Source organism: Neoarius graeffei, chromosome 10 (genome assembly GCF_027579695.1).
Source record: "Neoarius graeffei isolate fNeoGra1 chromosome 10, fNeoGra1.pri, whole genome shotgun sequence".
NCBI lineage: Eukaryota > Metazoa > Chordata > Actinopteri > Siluriformes > Ariidae > Neoarius > Neoarius graeffei.
In genome coordinates this window covers 61,107,372-61,130,287 of record NC_083578.1, presented here as the reverse complement: position 1 = coordinate 61,130,287, position 22,916 = coordinate 61,107,372, and the positions used below count along the sequence as shown (strand labels likewise).

The 22,916-nt window shown below is 43.6% G+C and overlaps 2 protein-coding genes across 4 annotated transcripts in view; both read right to left on the bottom strand.

Moving 5' to 3' along the window:
* Positions 1-22: 22 nt before the first annotated feature.
* LOC132893535 (uncharacterized) lies at positions 23-1,347 on the bottom strand. Its single transcript, XM_060932728.1, has 5 exons — positions 1,125-1,347; positions 817-919; positions 525-634; positions 368-411; positions 23-212 (listed from the first exon to the last, which is right to left on the bottom strand). Exons 1-5 carry the CDS (start codon positions 1,345-1,347, stop codon positions 51-53), a joined length of 642 nt encoding a protein of 213 aa, XP_060788711.1. The 3' UTR covers positions 23-50.
* Positions 1,348-3,168: 1,821 nt separating this feature from the next.
* The window catches only part of znf335 (zinc finger protein 335), a 45,212-nt gene continuing 25,464 nt past the window's right edge, over positions 3,169-22,916 (bottom strand). For all 3 annotated transcript variants that reach the window (XM_060932008.1, XM_060932007.1, XM_060932009.1), the window contains 6 exons: positions 22,779-22,879; positions 20,964-21,050; positions 7,441-7,524; positions 6,665-6,730; positions 6,430-6,535; positions 3,169-3,910 (listed from right to left, as the gene is read on the bottom strand). In XM_060932008.1, the coding sequence (XP_060787991.1) occupies positions 3,786-3,910; positions 6,430-6,535; positions 6,665-6,730; positions 7,441-7,524; positions 20,964-21,050; positions 22,779-22,879 (569 nt within the window). In that variant the 3' untranslated portion in view covers positions 3,169-3,785. The remainder of the gene's footprint in view (positions 3,911-6,429; positions 6,536-6,664; positions 6,731-7,440; positions 7,525-20,963; positions 21,051-22,778; positions 22,880-22,916) is intronic.

Sequence of the window (22,916 nt, the reverse complement as noted above, 5' to 3'; positions counted from 1 at the left end):
GTTGTAGGCTGTCACTGTAATAAGTCACATATCGTGATTTTTTTCATAGATCATAAAACCCCTGCTATTGTAGCATACTCTACTCTGTCCTGCATTTCCCGTGCATTGCTTGAATCAGGTCGCAAGTTATAGATGTCCAGGTTGGCATACATGCTGGAAGTTTTTTGATGAAGCTTGAAATCCACTGTGGTGTAGATGAGCTCTTGAGGTAGCTGTTGCAGAATACAGACAGTGAAGTCAGAAATATTACAAGTAACCCAATAAGATGTGTCAAAATTTGTCAAGTTAAAGATATATCCTTGTGTTAAAATAGGCTGCATTTGTTCTAGGCATGTGAGGATGAGCCAATTAGATGAGTAAGTCTTACATGTGTAACACTGGGTGCACTAGGGAAGCTTCTACCACTTTTATCTGAAATCATAGAATACACTTTAAGTAATATAAATTAATGAGATCTATACGTAAGGTCTTGTTCATGACATAAATAGCCTGTGATATTACCAATGACTGAAACTCATCCCTACCTCTTAACTTCTTTTTGTAGTAGACCACAGTCAGTGTGATCGATATAATGATGATGATTACCACGACACCAAAACTGGTTCCCAGTGTGAATTTCAAGCTCCATTTATCACTGATCAGCAAACAAGAGTGGAGAAGTAAAACTAGACTTAAATGACACCAGTTTGCAATGGTTCAAATTACTGTGGTCAAGACCAGTGTGAACAGTTTGAAAAGTGTAACATTAACACATCAGGTGTCATATGCTATGAATAAGTGTTAGTGATGGGTAGATTATTTAGTGTTTGAGCATACCTAGATTTCTCCTGGTGTTTCTCTAAGAGATGGTGCACTGAGCTGACTGGTGAGATGGTGGATTTTGGAAAGGCTAGTATTGGGTTCAGGTCAGTCTCGCTGTCTGAATCAAAAGAAAGCAAGCTCATTGAAGAAATAAACAACATTTCTATGACAAACAATCTTTAAAATATATTGTGGCATTTTGATTGTAAACATCCTGTTGTAGATGTAACGAGTTCCTCAGAGTACAGAAATAGACATTATATGTAAATACACAACAGGTTGTCACAGATAATCTGAGCCAAGTTAATTAATTAAGGCCTTACCAGTGATAACAACTTGAAAATCCTGGTAGATGTGTTTTTGTGTCCCATGGATTTCACATCTGTATGTCCCAGTATCCTTTGCATGCACGTTCCAGATTCGTACATCAAATGTTCCAGAGTATTTATAGGTTTCTATTCTTCCTTCGTAAGCATAATGCACATATCCATTGCTAGTCACAAAAATTATGCACCCATAGCTAGTAAACTTGCAACAGGACTTCATATAGTAATTGTAGTTTGGATGAAAGACAAATCTTAGAAGCATTTCTCCAGAAAACTCCAGATGTAGTTGTCCTTTTGTTGAATTTATACCTGATGATGCAGACAATGTAGACAACAATAAGATTTTATAAAAAAAAAACATTATTTATTTTAAATAAACACAAGCAGACACAACCTCACCATTTGTGAAACAGAAAATGAAAAAGTAGAAAAGCTTCATTTCGGCTCCTGATTCTCACAGGCTTCCTCACACAGCCAGGATGATTCTGCTCGGTGATTGAAATGAGGAACTAGACTTATGGTGTTGAGTGGCAGGGCTGAAAATTCACTTTAAATATGAAAATAGTGTCAACCACTGGCACGTCCTCAGCAGCCCTTTGTCCTGAGGACCTGATATATCCTTACAGAACTATCTCCAATCTTGTGTAGTTATTCCCCCTTTTTCAGAGTGCATTCGTTGTAACACAACATATCAGAAATTTGGGATATACTGTAGTATAATGTAATCATCATAAATCCAAATAAAAACTAATCAAGTACATAACTAACATACTAATGAGAATTTAACAGTACATTAAAAGTCAGAAAAATATGAATAGCAACAATTTCAGTTATTCATGTAGGCAGTGGTCGAGTTGTAAAATCAAACCAGGGGGGATGGTGAAATTTTTAGTCGTGTGTCGACCCATCGGTCAGGCCGTCGGTGGGAAACTGGTTTGCTTTTAGGAGGGTTTGCACACAACGTAGGTCTGTGGACCTTGTTCATTTACCAGACATACAGTATTTTGTGCTGATAAAGTGTGTAGTACACACTGTGTACCCTTTTTATTGTTGTAAAAAAAACCATAACACACTGGTATTTTACTGTAAAACATGCACAGTGTGGATGTCATGTGTCATATTTAGTCAGTCTCCTGGCTGACATACCGACCACATTCTCCATATTAGGGTGAAATGCAGATGACAAATTTGAAGTGTAACTTCATAGTCATGGTAGGCTCCTTTTAAATCGTTTGGTAAACAATTTATTAAAACCTCAGCAGGCAATGTAAATGAACTGAATCTTTTCATATCAAGTGAATAGAATTTTTATTCAAAGCTGAACATTGGAAACATTGAGTTAAATACAGAGGTACTCGTAGGTAGGTAACCAATAAGCTAAAACAAGCAACAGTAAATTGTAAATCAGCCTTACATGTTGTGACCGGCTCTCTAATGAGGCAATAAAGCCTTCAAAACTGCTACGTTGATTTTAGCCTTCCTGTCTTGAATAACACTTTTTGTTGCCTGAAGAATAACAAACGAACGTCCAGGCTGATTAAATTAATGGCCTTATACAAGAAATCAAAGCTAACATGAACCTGAGTAAGCTATCGATAGCTGGCTAGACTCCAAACTAACATTCATTATGATAGCTGTGTTGTTATCCGCCGCCCACAAATTAAGCTACATATCGGGAACTTTACAGCATGATAGTGGGCTCACAGAAAGTGTGACTGATATTCGTAACTCTTGACTTACCTCCTGAAATGTTTTTTCTTGCGATCTTAAATCCGAACTTGCTTAGGTCTTGCTGTCCACTCCGCTTTGCCATGATGCTGCAATCCGCTGCTGTCACTGACGCAGAATGAAATCAAAAATAACGGAACCCCAACTGAATGTCACCTCCTCAAACGCTTCGCTTGTGCGTGCCCTCTCTCGCGGCAGCTTATTGTAGCTCAGTTTCAGCAAAGCGACGTGGAATGGCATTTCTAATTCCAATGTTAAATAGAAGTAATGTCCACATTTATTGATAAAATTGCTCAAGGGAAGGGAGGAGGGATGATTTTGACCATTTTTTATTCCAGGGGGGATGGCATCCCCCCTCAACTCGAGTACAGCATGTAGGTAAAAGTAGCTGTGGTTTATGGGGTATTAGCTTTATTAATGACAAAGCAAAAACCTCATGGAAATCATATACATAGGGAAAAAAACAACAACATGGATGAAAAAGGAAATGAACACTACTACTTCAGAACACTGTTTAAGGGAAACATGACAAAATAAAGACCATAGAACTAGACCAGACTTCCAAGTACATACATAGTACCACCAGTAGTCATTATGCTCTCCTACAGCAAACCAAGAAATCATTTCAATTTAATTACATACAGAATTTCATATATATATATATATTTTTTTTACAAAGCAGAATAGTGGAGGCACAGCAAGATAAATCATTTTAAATAATTACTTGTCATGATTTGCTTTTATATTCTGTTGTACTTCCCCAACCTTTCTATAATTGTACTTTACATAATATACAAAAACAAAACGTACAAAAAAAAAAAACATTTGCATGTTGCTTTTCCATTATGGATAGTAACAGTGAGTTGTTACTATGGCCTCCTGACCTTCAAGCTCCATGGCAACAACAGGCTATGCAACCTGTGAGTGACTTTATTCCTCTGCAAATGTGATAACATCATATTGGATGCCTTGCTGCTGCATCTGCTCCAGCTGTTCAGGTGTGGCCTCTGTAGTGTAGACTGTTTGAGCTTGGGCCATGGCTGCATCAGCTACAGCTAGAAACAGAAAGCCACTTTCATACAAATCTGTTTCAGGAAACTACTTCGATGCAATTCCACAAACTAACAATTATAAATATAAGGAGTTTTTCTTCAGCAAGGAAAGAATTCTGTGATCATCCACTTTAGTTATCTTCCATGGTCTTTTGGGCCTTTTATTGTTTCTCAGCTTGCCAGTACATTCCTTCTTTTTAAGAATGTGCCAAATTGTTGATTTGGCCTCTCCTAATGTTCTGTTATCTCTCTGATCGTTATGTCCCCCCCCCCCCCAGCATAATGATTATCTTCACTTGCATCAAGACCTCTCTTGATTGTATATTGAGAGTTCTCATGAAGAGCTATCAAATGCAATTTCAACATTTGGAGTCAACTGCGGACCTTTTATCTCCTTAATGAAATAACAAGGAAAGGGCCACACCTGGGCAGGAAACTGTTTAGCAGTCAATTGTCCAATTTACTTTTGAGCCTGAAAAAATGGAGGAACTTTGCAAAAATGACTGTAATTCGTAAATATAAATGGTTAATTTTTGTTTAATTGAAATAAAGCCCTTGAATTAAAGCTGAAAGTCTACATTTGAACTACAGTGGTGCTTGAAATTTTGTGAACTCTTTAGAATTTTCTATATTTCTGCATAAATATGACCTAAAATATCATCAGATTTTCAGACAAGTCCTAGAAGTAGATAAAGAGAACCCAGTTAAACAAATGAGACAAAAATATTATACTTGGTCATTCATTTATTGAGGAAAATGATACAATATTACAGATCTGTGAGTGGCAAAAGTATGTGAACCTCTAGGATTAGCAGTTAATTTGAAGGTGAAATTAGAGTCAGGTGTTTTCAATCAATGGGATGACAATCAGGTGTGAGTGGGCACCCTGTTTTATTTAAAGAACAGAGATCTATCAAAGTCTGATCTTCACAACACATTTGTGGAAGTGTATCATGGCACGAACAAAGGAGATTTCTGAGGACCTCAGAAAAAGTGTTGTTGATGCTCATCAGGCTGGAAAAGGTTACAAAAACCATCTCTAAAGGAGTTTGGACTCCACCAATCCACAGTCAGACACACTGTGTACAAATGGAGGAAATTCAAGACCATTGTTACCCTCCCCAGGAGTGGCTGACCAGCAAAGATCACTCCAAGATCAAGGCGTGTAACAGTCGGTGATGTCACAAAGGACCCCAGGGTAACTTCTAAGCAACTGAAGGCCTCTCTCACATTGGTTAATGTTCATGAGGCCATCATCAGGAAAACACTGGACAACAATGGTGTGCATGGCAGGATTGCAACGAGAAAGCCATTGCTCTTCAAGAAGAACATGGCTGCTCATCTGCAGTTTGCTAAAGATCACGTGGACAAGCCAGAAGGCTATTGGAAAAATGTTTTGTGGACAGATAAGACCAAAATGGAACTTTTTGGTTTAAATGAGAAGCATTATGTTTGGAGAAAGGAAAAAACACTCCATTCCAGCATAAGAACCTTATCCCATCTGTGAAAGATGGTGGTGGGTAGTACCATGGTTTAGGCCTGTTTTGCTGCATTTGGGCCAGGACAGCTTGCCATCATTGATGGAACAATGAATTCTGAATTATACCAGCAAATTCTAAAGGAAAATGTCAGGACATCTGTCCATGAACTGAATCTCAAGAGAAGGTGGGTCATGCAGCAAGACAACAACCCTAAGCACACAAACCGCTCTACCAAAGAACGGTTAAAGAAGAATAAAGTTAATGTTTTGGAATGGCCAAGTCAAAGTCCTGACCTTAATCCAATCGAAATGTTGTGGAAGGACCTGAAGCGAGCAGTTCATGTGAGGAAACCCACCAACATCCCAGAGTTGAAGCTGTTCTGTATGGAGGAATGGGCTAAAATTCCTCCAAGCCAGTGTGCAGGACTGATCAACAGTTACCAGAAACGTTTAGTTGCCGTTATTGCTGCACAAGGGGGTCACAGCAGATACTGAAAGCAAAGGTTCACATACTTTTGCCACTCACAGATATGTAATATTGGATCATTTTCCTCAATAAATAAATGACCAAGTATAATATTTTTGTCTCATTTGTTTAACTGGGTTCTCTTTATCTACTTCTAGGACCTGTGTGAAAATCTGATGTTTTATGTCATATTTATGCAGAAATATAGAAAATTCTAAAGGGTTCACAAACTTCCAAGTACCACTGTATATCTTGATTGCTTAATTCTAAATCCACTGTGGTAGGATACAGAGGCAAAATGACAAATTGTCACTGTCCACATACTTATCGACGCAACTGTATTTTACAGTTATAGGTGGTACATGGGTACAAAAAGTTTGACGACCCCTGATTCTCAAAATTCTTCATTAGTATTTTTACCCCATTGGTAAAGCATTATGGTTTGGCCCAAATAAAATTCAGATGATTTACCCATTTGGCTTGTTACTAAAGTGAAAATTGTCTGCCATAAGGATTTACCCCAATGCTTTGTGATGATTTTACTTAAACAAAGAAATCAGGTGGAAAAGTTCATACCGGTGACAGCAGAGTGTGCAGCAGCTTCCAGATCCTCAGCCCTCACTATTTGTTGCTCAGTGCTGATAGGGAAGTACTGGATTTGTCCATTGTGAGTCACAGCAATCTGCACTCACACACATATTTACAGGACAGCACGTGAGGCAAACATGCACTAACGGGAAACTTATCACAAATTTAAACTTCTCATCAATTCAGTAACAAAAATTGTGCCACTGTTATTTCTGTTCCACACCTGCTGTTCCTGTAGGAGTGTCCCGTCATGCTCATACTGGATATGAGCAATCTGGCCATCCTCCATCTGTGGAACAAAATGAGACATTTGTGAAACAGGTAGTATTTTCCTTAAAAATAACCTTTACCTTTTTTGCCAAGTAAATTTGATAACTTGCATTTATAACAATTATTTTTACATTTCATTGATTGTCACTACAGTATTTAAACTTTGCTGTTTCAGGTATACAATGCCATTTAATTCAATGTTAAATAAACACAAACACATACATAAAATAAATCCTGAAACAAATGAATGAGTCAATCAATATGTAAATAAATATAAATATAATAAATGACAATATAGTTAAATCAATAAATGTTATATTTATTATTTTAAATTATCAATTGAATTAAAAATATTTCAAAATGAATTTTTCAATAATAATATTTATTTCAGGGGACTTTTATTTTATAATTCCACAATAATTTATTCCAGGGCTGTTCTGATGCTGTTGCTTTGGTCTAAATCTATGGGATAACCATGCCCCACTTATTTGAACATAACATATGGAAATAAACAGAACTGAGAAATACAGGTGGCATTAGGAAATAAAAGTAGTCCTTTGAAAAATGTCATTTTGAAATAAACGCATTTATTTACTGAACTATAATTCAGAGGCATATTTATTTGTGTGTTTATTTTTATATTTAATATTGACATAAATGGCCTTTCATATTCAGGAACACACCCGAAGGAATGGTAGAATCAAGACTTAAATTAAAATGCATGCTGACCTGAATGTGGTTGCCATTGGATACAACTACATATTCCTGTGGGATCAAGTGCTGAACACTGTCCTGCGAGATGATGTATTGGACCTGAAGGACAGAAAGAAGGGACTATCATTACTCACATAAATCAGCCATTGAAGCACATGATGGAGAAAATAATAAATAATAGAAAGAATAAGTGCAATAAACGTTGAAGTACTCCATTTCTTGAAAGAAAAAACATTTTAGTCATATCAACTCAATACTAAGATTTCTAAATTCTTTTTTTTTTTTAATGAGAGTTTGCAGTCAGTTGAGAACTTTTCTCCTTTTTCGTCATGACCAAACCAATAACAACAGTTTCCTCTTTTTAAAAATAATCCTGGAATCAGATGATTTAAAGCAATGTGCATCACCCACACACTAGGAAATCTATTGCCGGGGAAAACAAAACAAAACAAAACAAAAAAAGCAACAAAAAAACCCAATACTTATATGAAAATAGTTATAGTGGCCAAGTGGTTAGTGATAGGACTAACACAGATTTCATTATCTGATTAAAGAAAACTATGAGTAATGTCTGGAAAAGTAACAGAGAAATAATGAAATATCTGCTGGTAGGTGATCAGAACAGAGAGACCGAGATCACTGACATGATCTAACTTATTAGTTTGAAGACAAAGAGATATGCGTTCTTTGGTGGATGTGAAAAAGCAAAAGATGAGGAAATCCAAGATATATTTTTGCAAATAAACCAGTAGGTAGAAGCAGCAGTTAAACTCTGTTGGTGGTTTTTTTTTAACCTTAATGCATCATATTGGATAATTAAATAATAAACAAATCAAGTCAGGCTTCAATCGATAGATAGATAGATAGATAGATAGATAGATAGATAGATAGATAGATAGATAGATAGATAGATAGATAGATAGATAGATAGATAGATAGATAGATAGATAGATAGATAGATAGATAGATAGATAGATAAGCATTTTTGCTCACTGATGAGGCCATCTGTTAAAAGATTATTTTAGTCAATTTAATCAAGATGTTCTCTTGTTCTCCCATTCTCTTGTATCTAACATTCAACACTGGCAGTTTGTCTTTCAATTGTGAATTTCTTGAAAGTTTTATTTCATGTTAAATTCACTTTTAAATAATGCAAAACTGAATAGGAATGAAATATAGGACAAAGAGTCTATGTTGTTGAAGTACTGTCCATTTATCCCTCTGTTTTCAAGTTATACTTTCTTTAATAACTTCTCAGAGTCCTATGATAAAAATCAGTGATCCATGGTGACTTAGGTATAATAGTATATTACCTCTGTAGTAAAAATGTCATTCTTCTCTCTCAGCCAACATTTTAGAGCAAAGAAACAGCTTTTTCATTTGTCTTACTTCCTTTTTTTATTAGTGTACAAAAGACCTGCTACAATAATTTTGTCTGTTCTTTCTTATGGGTTCTGTTAACCATCACCAAGGTACAGGAGACATCATAGACTACTTATATATATACACACACACACACACACACACACACACAACAACTTTATGATATATAGACACTGCCTAACAGCAGAGCTCCCAATGAGTGTAAAATGTGTTTGTAAGTGGCAGCCAGAGCCATCACTCATTATTCATGTTCTGGAAGGAGTTGTCAGCCCAGGAAGCTGTATTTGTTATGTTACAGACGCTTGCTGCTGTGTTTATATTTACCATGTGCTTCAGTCAGAGGTTTAGCAGGGTAGGTTATAAAGCATTGCTCTCCATTATCCTGATATATCATTCATGTACAATGTAAAGTTTGTGTGCGTTCTTTATTGTGCATTTTTTTCGTGTTCGGTGCATTGTTTGAATTGTGGTTTAGCATGAGACTTTAAGCGCAGGGGTTAATGGTGCACGTTTGGCTAACCTGCAGAGGTTTACACCCTTGGTTGAGAGAAGCAAGGTGTGTAACGTTCAAACCAGTCTGTGAACATTACTCTGCAAAATTTTGTATTTGTTTACAACAGTGTTACTAAGCCACTCCCAGAGAAGTTATATTTTCCCAAATGCAATAAAAACAAAAATCTATGATTTGTATTTTGTTAATAAAAATGAAGTTAGAAACTGATGCCTAGAACACACTCAAAAAAGTTGGGACAGAGGCATTATTACCATTGGTTTACGTCACCTTTCCTTAACTATCACTTTTTAATCATATAGGAACTGAGGATGCTAATTGTTGCAGTTTTGAAATTGGAATTTTTGGCTGTTCTTGTTTGATACAAGACTTTGGCTGCTCAACAGTCTGTGGTTGCTGTTGTCTGATTCTCCTCTTCATAATGCACCATACATTCTCAGTAGGAGACAGATCTGGACTGACAGCAGGCCAGTCAAGCACACACACTCTGTTTATGAAGTCACACTGTTGTAGCACACGCAGAATGAAGCCTGGCATTGTCCTGTTGAAATAAGCATGGACTTCCTGTGAAGAGACATTGCCTTGATGAATATGTCTCTCTAAAATTCCAATATATCAATGGTACCTTCACACACATATGCCACTCACCCATGTCGTGGTCATTAATGCATCCCCATACCATCACAGATGCTGGCTTTTGCACCTTTCTCTGATAATAAACTGGATGGTTGTGTTCACGTTTAACACTGTGAACTCAATGTCCATTTTGCTCGAAAACAAGCGGAAATGTGGACTCCTCTGACCACACCACACTTTCCCACTGTTTTTCAGTCCATCTGAGATGAATTTGGGCCCAGAGAAATCTGCAGCATTTCTGCATAGAATTGATGAATGGCTTCCTCCTTGCGTAATACAGTTTCAGGTTGCATTTTTGAATGTAGCTGGCTTCTAGAGGAAGCCATGGCCTAGAGGTTAAAGAAGTAACTTTAAGACCAAAAAGTTGCCAGTTCGATTCCCTGGACCAGTAGGATTGGATGAAGTACCCTTGAGCAAGACACCTAACCCTCAATTACTCCCTGGGTGGGGTGTATCAGGGTCCTGTTGTACATCGCTCTGGATAAGAACATATGCTAAATGCCTGTAATGTAATGTAGTGACGGACTGTGTTAAGTGACAACAGTTTTCCCAAGTACTCTCAAGCCCATGTAGCTATATTTGTCACATTAGCATGATGGTTTCTCAGGCAGTGCCACCTGAGGGCTTTAAGGTCACACACATTCAACAGTGGTTTCAGACCTTGCCCTTTACACACCAAGACGTCTCCAAATTCCCTGAATCTTTTCACAATATTATGTTCTGTAGATTTTGAAAGACCTAAATTCTCTGTAATCTTGCATTGAGAAGTTTTCTTTTTGAATTGACTAACAATTGTCTCATGAATTTTTGCACAAAGGGGTGAGCCACAACCCATCCTTGCTTGCAAAGACTGAGGCTTTGGTGCATGCTCCTTTTATACCCAATCATGATACCAATTAACCTGTATGGCAGTGGGGGCATGGCTGAGCGTCGGTTTGTGAATGGAGGGTGGAGTCAGGGAAGGTGAGTGGAATAGTCACTACACCTGTCATCAATTAATGTGTGTGTGTGTGTCTCTTGCAGTGATGGAGTATAAACGGAGTAGGAGAGCAGAGGAGTGGAGGTCGGGACCAGAACACGACTGGGTTTGTGTGTGTTCGTGTCTTAGAGTGCCCATTTCTGTGCTGAAAAGCAACCATGTGTTTGAGCACTAGCAACCGCCTGCTGTACTTTTGTACTCCACCCACGTCAGGGAAGCTTTTACAGTGATGCTGAAACCCGGGATTGCAGAAGGGAGCCCATCCACAGAGTCCTTGCCATTCAAGGACCTCGTTCATGCCCTTGCCACAGCCCAGCAGAACCAACATCAAGCGCTGATTGCCCTCCGAAAGGAGCAGGAACAAAGCTTCAAGGCCTTGATGCTGGCCCAGCAAGAAGACCGCCAGGCATTCCAACACCTGCTTGCGTTGGCGGGGTCCTCAACTGCCACTGCAGCGGACCCTCCCCACCTCACCCTAACGAAGATGGGTCCGCATGATGATGCGGAAGCCTTCCTCGCGCTCTTCGAGCAAGCAGACGAAGTGTGGGGGTGGCCAGGCATGCAGCGCACAGCGTGCCTACTTCCCCTGCTGAACGATGAGGCACAGCTCACCGTGCTGCAGCTCCCCACTGACAGCAGGCTCATATACGCCAACTTAAAGCAAGCCATTCTCTAGCGAGTCGGCTGCTCCCCAGAAGAACAGCATCAGCACTTCCACGTGCTGAGGTTGGAGGAGTTTGGCCAACAACTCTGGGACACCTGCCGGCGGTGGCTAAGGGCGGACAACCGCGACGCCGAGGGAATTATTGACCTGGTGACACTGGAGCAGTTCATCGTGTGACTTCTGGAAGGAATAGTGGAGTGGGTCCAGTGTCATCACCCGGCATCGCTGGAACAAGCCATTGAGCTGGCAGAGGACCACATGATGGCGGTTCCAATGGCAGGAAGACATACTTCCTGTTCTCCTCTTTCCTCTCTCTCTTCCTCTGCTTCCCGTCCTCGCTCTGTTCCCCCATCGCGGAGGCCGGCCCAATGCATCCATGGTGTCCTCCCGTTTCCCCCTTCCGTGCCTGTGTCTTCTCCCCCCCCAGGTGAGTGACGTCCATAACACCAGTGCAGAGAGAGAGCCTGGGCCAGTGTGCTGGCGCTGCGGGGAGCCGGGACATCTCCAAAGTCAGTGCTCCGCGATGGAGGTGGGAACAGTGGGCTGGGTCCCTGACATGCCAGAAACCACCTTTGATCGGACCGGGGCATATCGTATACCGGTAAGTGTACAAGGAGATGCGTATCAGGCCTTGGTGGATTCTGGCTGTAACCAGACCTCAATCCACCAAAGCCTGGTGCAAGGTGAGGCATTGGGGACAGCAAAAGTGGTGAAGGTATTGTGTGTGCATGGGGATCATGGGGATGTTCACAACTACCCTTTAGTGTCCATCCACATTCTATTTCGGGGAGAAAAGCATAGAGTAAAGGCAGCGGTTAATCCTTGTCTCACCCACTTGCTGATTTTGGGGACTGATTGGCCAGGGTTTAAAGAATTAATGGAACACATAGTAAGAAGTGGGTCCTGCAATAATGCGTCTCAGGAAGATCCCGGTCTGGCATTGGCTGGGGAAGTGGTCACAGAGCCGTCTGTCAGTACCATGTCAGGACGATAAGCAGAGTGAGGAGCAGCCCGCCCCTCCACCCTCTCTTGGGGATTCCCTTGAGGATTTCCTGTTAGAGCAGTCGCAAGACAAGACTCTGCGGTATGCATTTGACCAAGGGAGAGGAATCGATGGTCAAATTCTCCAGTCGAGCATGACACCGGCCTTCCCTTATTTCGCCATTATTAAGGATAGGTTATACTGAGTGACGCAGGACACTCAAACTGGTGAACAAATAACTCAGTTATTAATCCCAAAGAGCCATAGGGAACTCATATTCCATGCAGCTCACTTTAATCCCATGGCCGGACATTTAGAGCAGGATAAAACACTAGCCCGAATAATGGCCTGGCTGTATTGGCCAGGGATTTGCAGGGATGTCCATTGGTGGTGTGCGGCGTGCCGTGAATACCAATTAGTAAATCCCGCAGCCATTCCAAAAGCATCTTTGCACCCTCTCCCTCTAATCGATACCCCTTTTGAAAGAATTGGGATGGATCTCGTCGGGCCATTAGATTGGTCAACGCGGGGATATCGCTTTATTTTAGTTCTGGTGGACTATGCAATGCGATATCCGGAAGTGGTGCCTCTCTGCAATATCTCAGCACGCAGTATTGTGGAAGTGCTCTTCCGTATTATCTCCCGGGTTGGGATTCCGAAAGAAATCCTGACAGACCAAGGCATTACATTTATATCACGCACACCGCATAAACTGTATGGGTTATTGGGAATTCAGCCTATCCGCACCAGTGTCTATCACCCACAAATGGATGGCTTAGTGGAATGGTTTAATCAAACACTCAAAAACTTAATTCAGCAATTCCTAAGTGAGGATGTGTGTAATTGGGATAAATGGCTTGAGCCCCTGTTATTTGCAGTTCGAGAGGTCCCGCGGGCCTCCAGAGGTTTTTCACCATTCGAGTTATTACATGGGGTAAACCGCACGGCATTTTGGAAATGCTATGTGAAAATTGAGAAGAGGGACATTCGCCTAGCAAGAACGAAATTCAATACATTCTCGAGCTGCGTGCAAAACTCCACACACTCACTCACTTAACCCAGGAGAATTTGCGGCAGGCACAAGAATGTCAAGTCCGACTGTATGACAGGGGCACGCGCCTTAGAGAGTTCACACTGGGAGACAAAGTGCCCATTCTATTGCCCACATCTAGCTCCAAAATTAATCGCCAAGTGGCAAGGGCCCTTTGAGGTTACATGGCGAGTCGGGGACATCGACTATGAGGTGAGTTGAGGCAAATGGACAGGGGTGGGGCATTGCAAATTTACCACCTCAATTTGTTAAAACGTTGGAATGAGGTGGTCCCCGTGGCATTGGTGTCGGTAGTCCCAGAGAAGGTGGAACTGGAGGCGGAGGTACAAAAAAAAAAAAAAAACATCTCCAGCCACTCCACTCCCTTGTGGAGACCACCTCTCACCGGCCCAATTCACGGAGGTGGCCCAGTTGCAGAGGGAATTTTCTGACGTATTCTCACCCCTGCCCGGCCGCACCCACCTCATAGAACACCACATTGAGACGCCCCCCGGGGGGGGTGTGCAGGGGTGCGGAGCCACCCTTACTGCTTGCCCAAATACATACACACACACACACACACAAAAAAAAGGTGGTCTGGGATGAACTCAAAGTCATGCTTGAAATGGGCCTAATCGAGGAGTCCCACAGTGACTGGAGCAGCCCGGTGGTCCTGGTTCCCAAGACCGATGGGCTGGTTTGGTTCTGTGTGGACTATAGAAGGGTCAATGCGGTGTCTAAATTCAATGCATACCCAATGCCTCACATTGATGAGTTGCTCGATCGATTAGGCGCTGCTCATTTTTACTCGACACTGGATCTAACGAAGGGATATTTGGCAGATCCCCTTGACTCCTCTATCCCAAGAGAAAATGGCCTTTTCCACACCGTTTGGGTTACACCAATTCGTCATGCTTCCTTTTGGGTTATTTGGGGCTCCCGCAACGTTCCAGCGGCTCATGAACAGGATTCTCCTCCCTCACGTGCCACCTATGCGGGCCGTGTACCTTGATGACATCATTATCTATAGCAACGATGACCACAGCACCTAGAACACCTTAGGGCCATCCTAAAGTTGCTGAGGTGCGCGGGTCTCACAGCTAACCCGAAAAAGTGTGCAATTGGGTGGGTGGAAGTACGGTAACTGGGTTTCCGCTTGGGTCATGGGCAGGTGCGTCCCCAAATTAACAAGACTGCAGCGATTGTGGCCTGCCCAAGGCCCAAGACCAAAAAGGGGGTGAGACAATTCCTGGGGCTGGCTGGCTACTATTGTAGGTTCATACCTAATTATTCAGACGTCACCAGCCCACTGACTGATCTCACTAAAAAAGGGAGCACCAGATTCAGTCCAGTAGACGGCGCAATACCAACAGGCTTTCTCTAAGGTAAAAGCTGCACTGTGTGGAGGGCCACTTTTACACTCCCCTGACTTCTCTCTCCCCTTTATTTTACAAGACAGATGCATCGGACAGGGGGCTGAGGGCCGTTCTATCCCAGAAGGTGGAGGGTAAGAAACAACCTGTGCTGTACGTTAGCTGCAAGCTGTCGATGCGTGAAAGTAAATACAGCATGATCGAGAAGGAGTGCCTGGCTATCAAGTGGGCGGTCCTCACCCTTCGTACTACCTGCTGGGATGCCTTTTCACCCTCTGTTCAGCCCATGAGCCCCTCCAGTGGCTCCACCACATGAAGGATGCCAATGCATGGATCACCCATTGATATCTCGCCCTCCAGCTGTTCAAATTCAAGGTGGTCCACAGGCTGGGGGAGCAGATGGTGGTGGTGGACTTCCTGTCCTATTCGGGGGGGGGGGGGGGGGGGGGGGGGGGGGGGGGAGTCTGCTACATGCCGGACAGCTCCCGGGGGTATGTGGCAGCGGGGGCGTGGCTGAGCGTCAGCTTGTGAATGGAGGATGGAGTCAGAGAAGGTGAATGGCCAAATCGCTACACCTGTCATCAATTAACGTGTGTGTGTGTGTGTGTGTGTGTGTGTGTGTGGTTTGTCTCTTGCAGTGATTAGGGAGTATAAAAGGAGTAGGAGAGCAGAGGAGTGGTGGCTGGATGACTGGGTGTGTGTCTGTGTCTTATGGCCCTTTTCCACTACCCTTTTTCAGCTCACTTCAGCTCGCTTCAGCTCACTTCAGCCCGATACGGCTCGCGTTTCGACTACCAAAAACCAGCACGACTCAGCTCGTTTCAGCCCTGCTTAGCCCCTAAAACTCGCACCGTTTTGGAGTGGGGCTGAAGCGAGCCAAGCCGTGCCGAGTGAGGCTGGGGGCGTGAGCAGACACTCCCCTGTGCACTGATTGGTGAGGAGGAGTGTCCTCACATGCCCACACACGCCCCGCGAGCGCGCTGGGATCTGTAAACACCGCAAACCCGGAAGGAGAAGAATTACGAATTACGAGAATTTCTGAAGCCTTATGCGCCTCGCCTCATCTATACGCTCTTGCCAGTATCTGTCCGCGTTGTCGGTGACAACAAGCCACAGCACCAAGACCAGCAACACTAACGACTCCACGTCCTCCATGTTTATTGTTTACTATTCGGGTTGTGAGACTACCACTTAAAAGCTCACTGATGTCACTGTTTGCGCTGCTTAACGACATCACCTGACGTCCACCCACTTTCGCTAACTCCACCCAATGTGTCCACCCACTTCCAGCCAGCACGGTTCAGCGCGGTTGTAGTCGAAATGCAACTCCAACAGCCCCACTCAGCCCGACTCAGCACGGCACGGCTCAGCCCGACTCAGCCGCGTTTGTAGTGGAAAAGCGGCATTAGAGTGCCCATTTCTGTGCTGAAAAGCAACCAATAAGCATGTGTTTGAGCACTAGCAACTGCCTGCCGTACTTCTGTACTCCACCCACATCAGGGAAGCGTTCACAACCTGCTTTTTGTGGAATCTTCCAAAATGGTGCTACTTGAATCTCCTATAAATTTTTCAGTCTTAATTTTCCCCTCTGTGCCAACTTTTTTTTTTTTTAAAGCGTGTTGCAGGCATTACGGCACTTCAGCTGTCCCTGCTGGTCCAGGGAATCAAACTGGTGACCTTTAAGTCCCAAAGCTACTTCCCTAACCATTAGGCTATGGGGAAGCCATGGCCTTATGGTTAGAAAAGCAGCTTTGGGACCTAAAGGTCACTGATTCGATTCCCTGGACCAGTAGGAATGGCTGAAGTGCCCTTGAGCAAGGCACCTATCCCCCAACTGCTCCCCAGGCTGCAGTATGTTGTACGTCTGGGTATGTTGTATGTCGCTCTGGATAAGAGCGTCTGCTAAATGCCTGTAATGTAATGCATTAAATTATAACTTAATTTATATTTACAAAATACAAATCAAGTTGGTGAGTAAAACTACTGAAAAAGTATTTTCTTTGTACTTCTATCAGAACCACTTTCGTCAAGGAACATTATTTACATTGCAATACTTTTGCAACAAATTGTATTTGGCAGGTGGCTCTGTTCTGGGACCTCCCTGCCTTTCCACGTGCATATGTGGAAAGCCTTGGGGCAGGGAGCTCACATCTTCCTGCCCTACTATGTGCCTACATGGAAAAAGGCTAAAGCAGGGAGAGCCACAGCAAAACCCCCCAAACCACCACGGCAGGCAGGTCTCCCTGGCCTTCCATGCTTTCCTGGAAGAGCCAGCAGGAGGAGCTCACTGAACTACTAAGTAGGAAGCAAGTTAAATCAAGATGAAATACAGGAAGGTGAGTTGAAGCTTCACAGATTGCTATTGGGATAATATAGCTAGTAAATTTATACAGAGAGCCTGAGCAGCAACGCAATAACATTGTCTAATCTACCGCAGTTTGAATGAACTAGGCAAGCAAGATGGCACTGCCTCCAGGCACAATTGGCAAAATTCTGAAATTCAAAGTGGGACAAGAATTGGCCATAGTTGTCTAAGCCTGGAATATAGGCTATTCAAAACAATGAAACTGTCCAACGCAGAGGACCATGTGAGGCGTGTCAGGAATCTATAAATAACGGAACTGAGGAGCGCCTTTGCTCATGATTTAATTATTTAACAATTAAAATCATTCAACAATTAATGTCAGAAAAATAGGATTTGCTTCTTGACCAGGGTTTACCCCACAAAAGACAAGCTTCACGATTGGGTAGATTCCATTAAGCCTAGGTCACAACCGGACGTATGATTTTTTGGCCGTGCGATTTTTGGCGTTTCCCAAATCGCTGCGTTTTTTTTTGTTCGTGGAGAAAGATGCACATTGGCCATAAGTTTGTCTTGCAACCTGAAAAAAACGTAAGCGCCCGTAGAGTTTGTTTGACATGACAAAGAACCTCTGTGGCCGGTCTGCGGCCAGTCTACGGCTCGAAAATCAGCAAGTCACATGCACGCCCTCCATGCGTTTCACGCGCGCCCTCCGTGCGTTTCTTGCGTTTTTTGCACGTAGACCGGCCGTAGGAGCACGTACGGCCGGTTGTGACCGAGGCTTTAGAGCAGTGGAAGAAGTGTCAGCTGACGAGGATGACATTTCTTTTGGCCATGCATCAGCAAACCGCTGATTAGCAAAAGGTAGGCAGGTTAAAGCAGCTTAAATAAGGTGCTCTATGAGATATTTGCCAACAGAATGCATAGAAGGGAATCAGCTGAACTGACAGCTGATGTGGGCTGGCTTGAGATCAGCTGTAGTCAGTTGATGTAGATGAGACTGAGGGCCGAGTTTGACTTCGTGGCTTGCCAGAACTACGCTACGCTTGATTTTTGTCAGTTAAATAAAGGGTAATATGAATTAACAAAATCACAGTCAGCCTCGAAGAAATTCTGGCAAACCGTCCAGCACCTTAGGAGGGGGAAGCAGTACTCTGCCAACACTGTTTACTGTGTGGGTGGGGAGCTGTTGACCTCGACTGGGGACATTGTTGGGCGGTGGAAGGAATACTTCGAGGATCTCCTCAATCCCACAGTCACGTCTTCCATTGAGGAAGCAGAGGCTGATGACTCAGAGGTGGACTCATCCATTACCCAAGCTGAAGTCACTGAGGTGGTCTGCAAAGCTCCTCGGTGGCAAGGCACCAGGGGTGGATGAGATCCGCCCTGAGTATCTCAAGTCTCTGGATGTTGTGGGGCTGTCTTGGCTGACACACCTCTGCAACATCGCGTGGCGGTCGGGGACAGTGCCTCTGGAGTGGCAGACCGAGGTGGTGGTCCCTCTTTTTAAGAAAGGGGACCGGAGAGTGTGCTCCAATTATAGGGAAAATCACACTTCTCAGCCTCCCCAGGAAGGTTTACTCCAGGGTACTGGAGAGGAGAATTCGGCCAATAGTCGAACCTCGGATCCAGGAGGAACAATGCGGTTTTTGTCTTGGTCGTGGAACACTTGACCAGCTCTATACCCTTCATAGGGTGCTCGAGGGTTCATAGGAGTTTGCCCAACCAGTCCACATGTGCTTTGTGGACCTTGAGAAGGCATTCGACTGTGTCCCTCATGGTATTCTGTGGGGGGTGCTTCGGGAGTATGGGGTTCGGGGCTCTTTGCTAAGGCCTGTCCGGTCCCTGTACGAACAGAGCAGGAGTCTGGTTTGCATTGACAGCAGTAAGTCAGACCTGTTCCCAGTGCATGTTGGACTCCGGTAGGGCTGCCCTTTGTCACCAGTTCTGTTCATAATTTTTATGGACAGAATTTCTAGGTGCAGCCAGGGGTCGGAAGGAATCATGTTTGGGAACCATAGGATTTCATCTCTGCTTTTTGCAGATGATGTTGTCCTGTTGGCTTCTTCAAACCAGGACCTTCAGCATGCACTGGGGCGGTTTGCAGTCGAGTGTGAAGCAGCTGGGATGAGAATCAGCACCTCCAAGTCCGAGGCCATGGTTCTCGACCGGAAAAGGGTGGCTTGCCCTCTCCAGGTTGGTGGAGAAGTCCTGCCTCAAGTGGAGGAGTTTAAGTATCTCGGGATCTTGTTCACGAGTGAGGGAAGGATAGAGCGTGAAATCACCAGGCGGATCGGTGCTGCCTCCACAGTGATGTGGTCACTTTACCGGTCCATCGTGGTGAAGAAGAAGCTGAGCCAAAAGGTGAAGCTCTCGATTTACCGGTCGATCTACGTTCCAACTCTCACCTATGGTCATGAGCTTTGGGTAATGACCGAAAGAACAAGATCGCGGATACAAGCGGCCGAAATGAGTTTCCTTCGCAGGGTGGCTGGGCGCTACCTTAGAGATAGGGTGAGAAGCACAGTCACTCAGAAGGAGCTCGGAGTAGAGCCGCTGCTCCTCCACATTGAGAGGAATCAGCTGAGGTGGCTTGGGCATCTCTTTCGGATGCCTCCTGGACGCCTCCCTGGGGAGGTGTTCCAGGCATGTCCCCCTGGGAGGAGGCCCCGGGGAAGACCCAGGACACACTGGAGGGACTATGTCTCTTGGCTGGCCTGGGAACGCCTCGGTGTTCTTCCCGAGGAGCTGGCCGAGGTGTCCAGGGAAAGGGAAGTTTGGGCTTCCATGTTCAGACTGCTGCCTCTGCGACCTGGTCGCAGATAAGCGGATGAAGACGAGACAAGACAGATTTTTATTTTTATTGCTTTTTTGACAATATCCCAACTTTTTTGGAAATGGGGTTAGTATGTTAATTATTTTTGCTTTGTTTTCCTTAGTTTCCACGGTGCTCGATGTTTGATGCTATACTCGTTCAAGAGGAATAAAACCCACATACACCCATCAGAGACTCTCTGTTGTTGTTCTTAATGCCAAGGGCTGCTACAGTCTCATCTCATCTCATTATCTCTAGCCGCTTTATCCTTCTACAGGGTCGCAGGCAAGCTGGAGCCTATCCCAGCTGACTACAGGCGAAAGGCGGGGTACACCCTGGACAAGTCGCCAGGTCATCACAGGGCTGACACATAGACACAGACAACCATTCACACTCACATTCACACCTACGGTCAATTTAGAGTCACCAGTTAACCTAACCTGCATGTCTTTGGACTGTGGGGGAAACCGGAGCACCCGGAGGAAACCCACGCGGACACGGGGAGAACATGCAAACTCCACACAGAAAGGCCCTCGCCAGCCCCGGGGCTCGAACCCAGGACCTTCTTGCTGTGAGGCGACAGTGCTAACCACTACACCACCGTGCCGCCGGGCTGCTACAGTGTTAACAAATAATTCCACATTTTTAAAAAAGCAAATTAAAAATAAGCACTGGATAAAAACCTACCTATTTTATGTAAATAAAGACACAAATTTCATGTTGCCTTGCACTTACGGTCGGGTTTCCTGCAGTGGTACACGTACATAGTTCATACGTACGGTCGCAAAAGCCATAAAAATCAGGTTGAGGCATTACCATATTCTTTTAAATATACAGCATCAAAATGATAAGAGAACATTCACCTCTGTCACCTGATTATCCGCCGTCATTAAGTGTTGCACTGTCTGGCCATCTACTGTAGTTATCTGCTGAATATATGCAGCATCCTCCTGACAAGAAATTAATTTATTAATAATAATAAATAATTAGGAATAATGGCCTTTTTCTATAAATGAGCACTATCACTGTAACAGTACTATACAGTGTCTTGCAAAAGTATTCATCCCCCTTGGTGTTTGTCCTGTTTTGTTGCATTACAAGCTGGAATTAAAATAGATTTCTGGACGGTTAGCACCATTTGATTTATACAAAATGCCTACAGCTTTAAAGTTGAAAATTGTTGTTTTATTGTGACACAAACAATAATTAAGATGAAAAAACAGAAATCTTCACTGTGCATAGGTATTTACCCCCTTTCGTATGAAACCCCTAAATGAACCTAAACCTCCCCCCAGGTTAATACTCTGTAGTGCCACCTTTTGCTGCAATTACAGCTGCAAGTCTCTTGGGGTATGTCTCTATTAGCTTAGCACATCTTGCCACTGGGATTTTTGCCCATTTCTCAAGGCAAAACTGCTCCAACTCCTTCAAGTTAGATGGGTTGCGTTGGTGTACAGCAATCTTTGTTATGCCACAGATTCTCAATTGGATTGGGGTCTTTGATTAGGCCATTCCAAGACATTTAAATGTTTCCCTTTAAACAACTCTAGTGTAGCTTTTGCAATGTGTTTAGGGTCATTGTCCTGTTGGAACGTGAACTTTCGTCCTAGTCTCAAACCTCTGGCTGACTCAAATAGGTTTTCCTGCAGAATTGCCCTGTATTTAGTGCCATCCATCTTTCCTTCAGTCCTGACCAGCTTTCCTGTCCCTGCAGATGAAAAATATCCGCACAGCATGATGCTGCCACCACCATGCTTCACTGTAGGAATGGTGTTCTCAGGGTGTTGGGTTTGCACCACACATGGCATTTCCCATGATGGCCAAAAAGTTCAATTTTATTCTTTCATGTGTTTGGGGAGTCTGCCACATGCTGTTGGGTAAGCGCCAAACATGTTTTCTTAAGCAATGGCTTTTTTCTGGCCACTCTTCCATAAAGCCCCACTCTGTGGAGTGTACGGCTTAAAGTGGTCCGATGGACAGATACTCCCATCCTCCGCTGTGGATCTTTGCAGCTCTTTCAGTGTTATCTTTGGTGTCTTTGTTGCATCTCTGATTAATGCCCTCCTTGCCCAGTCTGTGAGTTTTGGTGGGTGGCTTATCTTGTCAGGTTTGTAGTGGTGCCATATCCTTTCCATTTTCCTATAATGGATTTAATGGTGCTCCATGGGATATTCAAGGTTTGGGGTATTTTTTTAACCCAACTCTGATCTATACTTCTTCACAACTTTGTCTCTGACCGGTTTTGAGTGCTCCTTGGTTCGTATGTTGCTTGCTTAGTAGTGTTGCAGAGTCAGGGTCCTTCCAGAACAGATTGATTTATACAGACATCATGTGACAGATCATGTGACACTTTGATTGCACACAGGTGGAGCTTAATCAACTAATTATGTGACTTATGAAGTGAACTGGTTGAACCAGCTCTTATTTAGGGGTTTCATACGAAAGGGGTGAATACCTATGCACACACCAGATTTCTGTCCCCCTCCCATCTTAATTATTGTTGTTTGTGTCACAATAAAACAACCACTTTCACCTTTAAAGAGGTAAGCATGTTGTGTAAATCAAAATGGTACTAACCCTCCAAAAATCCATTTTAATTCCAGCTTGTAATGCAACAAAACAGGACAAACACCAAGGGGGATTAATACTTTTGCAAGACACTGTAAGTAGGGCTGTACCTGGTCAGAGAGAGGTTGTTCCTGGGCCACTATTATGTGCTCCTGTCCTAAAGCCTGCTGCAGCTGCTCAGGACTAATCACAGTCTGACCTGCCTGCAATGCTGTCACACACAAACATACAAAATGAGTGGACAGACA

What these genes read in the sequence shown, in the direction of transcription:
- LOC132893535 (XM_060932728.1), bottom strand. Translation starts at nt 1,347, where the DNA reads ATGAAGTCCTGTTGCAAGTTTACTAGCTATGGGTGCATAATTTTTGTG. An exon ending in TTTTCAAGTTGTTATCACTG is followed by an intron (nt 920 to 1,124) that starts GTAAGGCCTTAA and finishes CTTTTGATTCAG; the next exon opens with ACAGCGAGACTGACCTGAAC. An exon ending in AAACACCAGGAGAAATCTAG is followed by an intron (nt 635 to 816) that starts GTATGCTCAAAC and finishes TTTGCTGATCAG; the next exon opens with TGATAAATGGAGCTTGAAAT.